The following is a 9,887-nucleotide window of genomic DNA, read 5'->3' on the forward strand; positions in this document are numbered from 1 at the left end:
TATTATAAGGTGCATGGAATTTAATCTCAAACAACAATGACAAGAATACCCCAATAAAACAGTGTGACAAAAAGATATAATAAAACTCTTGTAGATATGGTGAGATCTATGGTGTCTCATGCTTCTTTGCTCGAAGTATTTTGGGGAGAAGCTATCAATATATTTACCTATATTTTGAATAGAATTCACTAAAAAACTATTATATCTACACCTTATAAATTATGGACTAAAAGAAAACTAGATTTAAGAGACAAATTGGATAGTAGATTTATAAGATGTACTTTTATTGGATATCCAAAAAGATCCAAAGGTTATAAATTTTATTATCCTAATAAAGGTTCAATTGAAAGTAGAGATGCTAAATTCTTAGAAGAACAAATATGAATCTAATCATTACCAAAATCGATAAAAATGACCATTCAATCTTATCTATGACTTTGATGATTCTTATGAGCAGTTAGACAATGATGAACGAACTGTTAGTGATCGTTCTCATTCGCATTAGACAATTGTTGTTTGCAAAAGGTCAAGAACTCCTCCTTCATACCTGAATGACTATTATGTTACTTAACAAATAAACTATGTTACTCACTAGATCTTGATGACATGAAAGATAACCTGTTTTATAGTTAAACAATTAACTCATATGAATCAACAGACTTGATAAAAGCCATGGATAGAGAAATTGAGTTCATTGAGAAAAATCAAGTCTGAAAAACAACAAATCTACATGAGAAAAAAAGTAATTGGATGTAAATAGATATTAAGAAAGAAATACAAGTCCGATGATAGTATAGACAAATTTAAATCCAGATTAGTAGTTAAAGAATTTTCTCAAAGAAAATGATTAGACTATGTTGATAAATATTCATGAGTTACAAAATTTGCTTCAAGGATAATCTTATCTATTGTAACATATTATGATTTAGATTTAAATAAGATGAATGTCAAAACTACATTCTTAAATGGTGATATAAAAAAATATTTTTATGAAAAAAATCCCTATACGAACATAAGCAATTTTCACATCAATGATATTTGAAGTTTTGTAAGACAATTACTACACTCGGATATGTAGCAAATAGATTTGACCACTGCATTTATATTTGAAAAAGTGTGAGAAAATTTTCTATTCTTTCTTTATATGTGGATGATATCTTTTTTATTGAAAACGATAATGAGATGATTGTCAAAACCAAGTCATTGTTAAATTCTCAATTTTAAATGAAAGACATGAGAAATGCAACCTATGTTTTTGGAATAAAAATTACATGAGATAGAAAATCTAAACTTTTGAGCTCGAGTCAAGAAAGATATATCAATCATATACTCAAAAAATTTAGAATGCTTAATTGTCAGCCAGTGGGTAATCTCATAGCTAAAAGAGTTAAATTAAGTAAAAATGATTGTCTGAGTGAAGGACAAGATATATTGAATATCCTTTATGTGCAAACTGTTGAGAGCTTAATGTATGCTATGTTATGCACAAAACCTGATATTAGCGTTGTTGTTGGTCTCGTTAGCCACTACCAAAGTAATCTTGGTTGATCTCATTGGAAAACAGTTAAGAGAATATTTAGGTATTTGAAAGTGACAAAAAAATATCAATTATGTTATCAAGAAAATGACTTATAACTAACTTAATATTCTGATGTTGATTTTGTTGGCAGTAGAGATATTAAATTCACTCCTAGATACATTTTTCTCCTTAGAGAAGGTGCAATTTCTTGGTCATATAAGAAACAAGGTTATGTAGCTCAGCATACCCAAGATGCTGAGTATGTTGCCTGTAATGCTATTGCCACCTTTGCCATTTGGATAAGATGTTTCATCAAAGATTTGAAGTTGGATATAGCCAATGGGCCTGTGCAAATTTATTGTGACAATCAAGTAGCTATCACTTTTATGAAGAGTAAAACAAATAGCTTTAAAAGCAAACATATAATATTGAAATATCATTATATTCGTGGCATGATTAAGAAGAATGAGATTACAAATAATTACATTCTACTTATATGAGTGTTGATCTTTTAATAAAAGGCATATATGAAGAATTATGTTCAAAACATGTCTTATATGGGGTTTAAGATATAAAAAATGATCATACTATTTGACAAAAATGATGTGTTTTGCAAAATGACCCTACAAATTTTGAAATTCATCTGATGGCCAAGTTCATAAATTTTCGGCTTTAAAATAACTTTTTTACCTTTCGCACAAATGAATTTCTTTCAGATATGCAAACTTTCTCCCAAATATGCAATTTTTTTCCTAAATATGCAAAATTTCTCTCAAATATGCTAATTTCCTCCCAAATATGAGCATAGGCAAATTTCTTCATAATATGTGAACTTCTTAAATATTCGAATTTCTCCTAAATATGTAAATAGCCTACTGTATTTGCGAATGCCCTCTCGCCTATGCCATTTTTTTATGGAGGTTCATACGTATGAGTACATTCGCAAATTTGAGAGCATTTAGTAAAAGAAGGTTCACACATTTTGAAGACATTCATAATGAAAATAGTATGTTCATTTTTTGTATATATATAGTTAGTGGTAACTGAATACCACTTACTTGGCAAGATGCCAGTGGACTCGTGCACGCTAAAAGGAAAAGGGACTTTAGCGACACTTTTGTAAATACTAGGCATGAGACCCTTTGCGCTTTTGAAACATTGCTAAAGGCTTTAGTAACACTTTTGCAAATACCAGGCATGAGGCCCTTTGTGCTTTTGAGATATCACTAAAGGCTTTAACGATGATTTTGAAGCATCACTAAAGGCTTTAGTGGCGCTTTTTAAGCACCACTAAAGTTTTTTACCTTTAGCAACACTTTTACAAATACCATGTCCTGACATTTGCAAATACAACATGACATTCACAATCATGAGTTGAAAAGGTCCTCAAAATGTGTGAACTTCCTTTTACTAAAATCACATAAGAGGCACAAATAGGAGGACATAGGGTTAGAAAATTTATAAATGTGAGAGTATTTAGTTAAAAAAATGCACATTTTGGGGACCTTCACAATTCATGGAAGAAAATTCACATATTTGAGAGGGAATTAAGATATTCTCATATTTGGAAGGACGTTTGTATGTCAAGAGGAAATTTATTTGTACAAAGGGTAAAAAAAAGTCTTTTTAAAGCAAAAAATGTATGGAATTTGAACATAGGATTTAAAAAATTATAGGATATTTTTGTCCTATAGGATAATCATTTTTTGCTTAAGATATGTCTAATTGAGATATCTAGTTTGATAAGTAAATCTTGAATATAGAAGAGAAAATACATCATTGCTAGATTTTTTTATGCAAGTACAAGACCCAACCTAATATGCATTATGATTTTAGCTCTCATGGTCAAGTGAGAGATGTTAGTCTGAAATGGCAACTGAGGTGACCATGTTGCCTGGGACCATGCATTAAGGAGAGAAGGGTCCTCTCTCTCATTAATGTATGGATCCGTATCATGGGCATATCCAAACGTTTCTTAACAAACATGTTTCTAAAACATTTTTGGAAATAAACCTGATTTTGTTTTCGAGTTACTGGATACCCAAAACGGAAATTAAAAGGCGTTCAAAGTTTGGGATGAAAATGGCTAGGCTATAGGATCCTAACCATGCGTGTAAGAAATACACACCGACTGAAAATCACATCCCCCTTGAAGCAGGCTGTTTTCTCACTCAGCTCCTTTGTTTGTTTTTTTCTCTATTTTTCTTGCCTCATTGCGCTTATCTCAAAAAGAAAGAAACTTACAGTCCAAAAAAATATGAGTTGCTGAACTTGAAGCCTAACCGTTTTGATTTGGTAGGTCAGTTGAAACACCCATATAGATAAGGCTTCATTTTATCTTCAAGGTGGACAGTTCTCAAGATGGACGGGCTCATACCATTCTGAACAGACCCTCCTAGCCATGCATAATGCATACGAGGACAATAGGAAATAGCAAATCTAAGATCAAGGAGACTCTTATCAAAGCAGTTAGCTGCTACAATGCATAGGACTGAACTGGACTTCTGTTGTGCTAAGCACACATTCTACTGATTAGTCATCCCAGCACCTTCAATCCATGGCCCTCACGCTCATTCATGTAGGGATCAGATTGCTCATTAAGAAGCAGAGGCCTGCACTTTATGCTCCATCAGTTACGCTCACAGGGCAATGGAGTCGATATTTGGGCATCCGTAATGGGAAGATGCAAAGTTTTGACATCCACACAGTTGAATGTAGATGTTGATAGAGCCCACAGTTGCCAGTAAAGGCAAAGTATGAAAATAAAGCATCAAGACATTTCGTTTTTCATTCCCACAGTTTAAAGCAACGTATTTTGCAAATTGCCTCACTTATCACTCCACTTGGTCCAACTTTGGATTCAAACCTTTAGCTTAAATCATTAAAGAATTCCAGCTATGTCACAGGGACCCTCGAACTAGGTGCTGCACCCGCACCGGCTGCGGTCAACTTGACCCTGGGTGCAGTCACGCACCTAGGGTCATTTATGTCCAACTTTTGGACTATATATATATATATATATTTTTGCCGCACCCCTGCACTCCCGCACCAAGTTTTTTGAAAGTGCCGCACCCTCGCACCCGCACCCATGTGACATAGAATTTCAGCTTATGAAATCACATGTTCACTTGCCTCTTACTCAAGACAATTATCTCCATCAGCAATTCTCCTCATGCATGCCTTGTCATAAGAGCAAACTGTCATCAGCAGAACGAACATGCCATCTATCACACCTTCGTGTCCTCACCAAACTCCTCTCAAATAGATTTTCCAAGTAACTACTAGTCTTCTAAATAAAAGTAAAACATTTAAAAAAAATAAAGGCCAAGGGTGATGATATTAACCTGGAATTGACGGTCATAGAGAATAAAAACTGTGCTTCAGGAAGTTGATGACCACAGCATCTCACGTAATTCAAGGCAAACAGTAAGAAATGTTAAGCTGCACTCTTGGCTATGAAGGATGGAAGAGGTAGACCGAACATTCAAATATCTAAGTTCCTGCAACTCACGACTAAGGGTGGTGATGTTGTCCTAAGTGAGCTGTTCCCTACCATGTGCATTTGTGGTGAACTCTACTAATATGTTAATCTGGAAGGATGAATCTCTGGATTGGAGGCCCGAACGGATTGATAGTTCTGTATGGTATTTTTCTTTTATGTATTAATGAATAGCGGGCAATCCCACAACATTTTTCATCGAGAAAAAGCTAAAAGGAAATTCACATTTTTCATTTTTCTATGGTTGTCACTGTATGCAATTTTTTATCATTGAAGGGGCAGAAAAATAAGAGGGTAGAGAATGTCACAGGCCTATTTCTTGAAGAAATAGGTCCATGACAAGTGGTATCAGAGCGACCGAACAGGCTTGCAGCGGTAAGGAAGGACCGTCGCGTCGCACTAGCCTGTTGAAGAAATAAGCCCCCTGACAAGAAGAAATAGGCCCGTGACAGAGAAACAGCTGAGACAAATTAATTTTGGATGATTACAAATCAACTGGTTTCTCCTTCATAGTAACAAATTTTGGGAGAGTTATCAACCCTGGACGGCATGAAAGTACCAAAATATCAGCATTAAGTATGAAATGTTTGATGTAGTAAGAATATAAAAAGAAAAGAAAAAAGGAAAATGGTGAATAATGACATGCCTACATATGTTAAAAGTAAAGCCTCAAAATGTAATCTTTTATGTATGGATTGCATATCTGGTGATTTCAAGTAAATTTTCTATGTTTTGCTACTTTGCATCAATATCTTTTCTGATTCTAGTATGTAAAATCCTGGACAGTTTGAAAAGTTAAGGCTTCAACTTAGAATCACGTACAAGTTTCAGACCTAGTTGGCTGGTCAAACTGGACTAAAATTCTGTTAAACTGTGACAACTCTACTTGCAGAATGCAATGTCTTACTTTTTCCTTCCTGTATTAGAACAATCGATTTCCACTGTGTATGACATGATTCCCCATGTATAAGGCTACATATAAATACTAACTAGACAAGTGGCTCAAGTCATATATTGGTCTTGATGATCGCTGGTTACATAAAAAAAATTCTTGCATGGCCACAAACAGCAAATTATAATTCTTTGGCACATGCATCCTTACCAGAGCCTGTTCTCAGTCACAGTAGAAACAATGCTTTTCATGGTTTCCTGCAAAAGATCCAGGGAATGAGTTCACAAGAGTTGTGTTTGACAATAAGCAAGAAAACCAGTAAACAAAAACCAGCATTTACCACTGAATGGTCCTTCAGTCCAAGAGACAACAGCAAGGGCCTTGAAGAACCACAACTACTGCAAAGAAAGAAATCAAAAGAACATAAGCATGCAACAAGACTTACCCTCTTTTGTGGGTGGAGTAGACACAAAGAGATCATAGCATTTGACAAAAAGAAAATATACTGAATAAGGCTGGTTTTCCCTTATTTGTATAACCTAATCTAGAAACTAGATGTTATCGTGCACATCTCTGAATAAAAAATTTACGGTGCTCGCACTGAGCTGCTAAGATACTCATGTCTATAGACTTGTTGTGTCATCAGGTTTCAACAACTTTCCTAAGTGTATTACAAATTTGAGCACAATTATGTGCTATATTATCTTATGGATATAAGAATCAAGTTCTGAGATAAAAAAGAGATAAGTTCACTTATATATTGTCTTTGAGTAGCAAGGAACAATCCCTGTTGCCTGACATATATTACACACCTTATATGCTCAATAAGCTGACGTGCACATGCGACCATCATTGGCTGCAGCAAATGTAATGTAAGTAATGATTCATAAATTTTTGAAAAGAAAATGTCAACTACACTATGTTAGACATTATGGAGCCATTTGAAAAGAAGAACACGGTGGTGAGTCTTTTACTGAATATGCATCAGATCACCAGACAGAACGGATAATTACCTCATCTCTCTTCCCAAATATTACAGAAACATTAAAAGTTGGATTGATGGAAACTCCTTCCTCTTTCCTGAATAGGACATACATTGTCAAAATTTCAATATAAGCTTCTTTTTTCAATAAGAAACAGCATGTACATGAATGTACTGAATGGGTCAGATTGTGGATCTTCCAAGTCAAAATTTCAAAATTCCAGTTACTGAAACCAACTTCACAAGCGATCTTCACTACACTGTTGCAGGATAGCAAGACTTTATCTTTTCAGAGTTCAAACAAAAGAAAAAAATACTGTACAAATAAATCATGCAGAATCCTGGACAAAGGTGCAGCCATGGAAGAGCATCTGGCCCATCAAACTAATACTACAAGAGAAATGCATATAGATGGTTGATTTTAGAGAAGAAATACACCTTGCATGCAGTATGGTTCCCATACTTCCAATCTGTGTGACTATCACCTGGAAAGACAGGTTTTAGCACGAGATACCAAATAAAACATAAACATTGCAGAAAAACAAGAAACTTAGGACATACCATATAACTATCCTCATAGCCGCAGATCACCATGTCAGTTCTGATTCCCTGGGTGCAGCGAAGAAAAATGAGGATGAAATCAACATCAAATAACAAAATAGGAGTGTCATGCAGGTGTGTTTATCATGTTCACATGAATGGAGTGGAGGAATTGAAATAATACGGCTACAGCAAGAATAATGTAAACAACGCAAAAAAATTAAAATTTGTTGAAGGACCAAGGGGAGTGGTCAAGAACCATGACACATAGTATTACCATTTAGACATAAGACCCGACGTCAAAGTACCACAATGAAGCGGAAAGATATACATGAAAAAAGCATTACGTGTCATCCTTTTGTAAATTCACACAAAATAAACTTAACAAAACTTAATCAATAATCATACCACACGAGCAGTACTTTGCGTTCATCTACAAAATAGTTTTCATTTACATGCAATATGTTGGTAGTCAACAGTAAAATACTAAAATTTGTAAGAAATACACTTCATTTTACGAATTCTGATGACTTCTGTAAGCTTATGCTACTGTTGGATGCTAATACCAACACCCCATCCAGAAAATGTAAACCCCCCAAAAAAGAATTACCCACAAAACTCAACGTCGCCACAGGATTGGTCATCTTGAGAAAGACAAGCATGAATTCTTGAATTACAAAAACAGCTCAAGAAGTTGAAGTTTGTGAATACAGAAAAACAAGTTAGAGATGGCAACCTAAAGAAAAAGAAAATATGAAAAACTTACCATGATATCAACTGTAACCTCTTTGTGAAGAACTGGAAAACGAGCACCTTGAAGATCCATTGGATTCCACAACGCTTTCTGGTCAATAGAGAAAATTTCTCAGAATTTTCAGGTGTTATACTAGGAAGAAAACTTGGCTCTTACAGAAACAAAAGAAACAAAACCCATTTGCCTAAAAATGCCACTAATCTGCCTTCAGCAAAATTACTTGACATCAATTTATTTCAAGGCTGTGATTGGTCAGTCTGATTGATTAATACATCGATCCATTGTTTGCAAAACTAAATCACTTTCAGGTGCATTTCAACATGTTGCTAACACCTTCCTAAAAAAAATGTTGCTAGCACAAATTGCTGATTCTCTGATGACCCAAAGAGAAGATCGGGGAGGGCAGAGAAGAGGGTTACCTGATCGGGATCGGGCAAGTTGGCGACGAGGAAAGTGAAAAGGCGAGGATGGAGGAGGGATCTAACGGGCGCCTCTTCTTCCTTTCTCTATTCTCGTCCCTGCATCAACAAGAGTCCGAGATTCAGTCCAGAGAGAGAGAGAGAGAGAGAGAGAGAGAGAGAGAGAGAGAGAGAGAGAGACCTGAATAAAGTAGCCGTCGATTACTTCCGGTGATAGCCGGACGGCCGCTGCCCACACGGTGAACGTCGGTCGATGGTAACGGCCCAACACCAGTGACTCTCTAAGGAACGTTTGGAAGCAGGAAAAGATTTGATAAGAAAATTTTGCTTATGAAAAGTTTTGACATGAGATTTTTTCTTTTTTTATAAAACATTTCTCTGATTTGTCTATTTGTCTGATATAAGAAAATCAAGTTGGAAAACTTGTAATGTTTTAATTAGGTGATGATCGTCCTGAAAACTAAAAACTTTTGATAGAAAAAATTAACTATTTTTTAAAATAAAAAATTTGTCTCAAAAATCAGTGCAAAATAGAAATTTTACTTTAAAAAAGAATTTATTGTTAAAAACAAGTGAAAAAATTATCACTTTATTTTCCGAACTTGCAATTTTCTTATCACTTGTTGTCAAATATGCCTTTTTATCTGGAGGCATATACGCCTATGCTTCCCTATGTCATAGGTATACTCCAACTTGGAAGCCCTTTGCAAAAACATCCGCAAACAATACATATGGGTTTAATTGGATTTTAATTTTATAAAGTGACTTTAAAAAAACGGACATATGGGATTCGGATTCAAAAATACTTCTCAAAAAAAAAAAAAAGATTCGGATTCAAGAATCATTATGATCTGAACCCAAGATTTCGATTGAATTGGATCCACAAGTGAGTTTTTATAAAAAAAAGTATTTTGTTTAAATAAAAATTTGTGTTTTTCTAAACGCTTCTATCAAAAGAATGTGCTTTTTTTTTTTTGCTATTTTGAAAAAACTGAAGTTTCAATAGTTTTTTTTCATTTTCAAAATTTTATTGAAAGGAACATGTTTTAAACGGAGTTTTGCTAACTGACCCCTTACACAAAAATTATACAAAAATAGCATGTCCGGTGTTCCTTTGGCCGTATCGTTTTTTTCTCGTGGTGCAGGTACATAGCAACATTGCGTTTGGCTAATGACGTTTTTCAACTTAGTGATCGGCTGGTTTGGATTGGATATCAGACTGTTCAATTGGATTTGGTTGGCCCATAGTTGTTAGAGTAAGAAGTGGGTGCGAGAGAAGCAA

At 34.8% G+C, this 9,887-nt stretch overlaps 1 protein-coding gene across 3 annotated transcripts; it reads right to left on the bottom strand.

Annotated features, from left to right (window-relative positions):
- Positions 1–5,997: 5,997 nt before the first annotated feature.
- On the bottom strand, positions 5,998–8,935 carry LOC149840974 (proteasome assembly chaperone-like protein). Of its 3 annotated transcripts, none has more exons than XM_090004601.1 (9): positions 8,787–8,922; positions 8,606–8,704; positions 8,199–8,276; positions 7,454–7,501; positions 7,331–7,377; positions 6,924–6,990; positions 6,723–6,766; positions 6,251–6,308; positions 5,998–6,167 (listed from the first exon to the last, which is right to left on the bottom strand). In XM_090004601.1, exons 3-9 carry the CDS (start codon positions 8,256–8,258, stop codon positions 6,117–6,119), a joined length of 375 nt encoding a protein of 124 aa, XP_089860727.1. In that variant the 5' UTR covers positions 8,259–8,276; positions 8,606–8,704; positions 8,787–8,922; the 3' UTR covers positions 5,998–6,116. The 3 variants fall into 3 exon arrangements, with proteins under 3 accessions (XP_089860727.1, XP_089860728.1, XP_089860726.1); XM_090004602.1 differs by having other exon boundaries at positions 8,811–8,896; XM_090004600.1 differs by having other exon boundaries at positions 8,606–8,935.
- Between the last annotated feature and the right edge of the window lie 952 nt (positions 8,936–9,887).

This window comes from Nuphar pumila, chromosome 4 (genome assembly GCF_984573655.1).
Source record: "Nuphar pumila chromosome 4, dmNupPumi1.hap1.1, whole genome shotgun sequence".
Taxonomy (NCBI): Eukaryota; Viridiplantae; Streptophyta; class Magnoliopsida; order Nymphaeales; family Nymphaeaceae; genus Nuphar; species Nuphar pumila.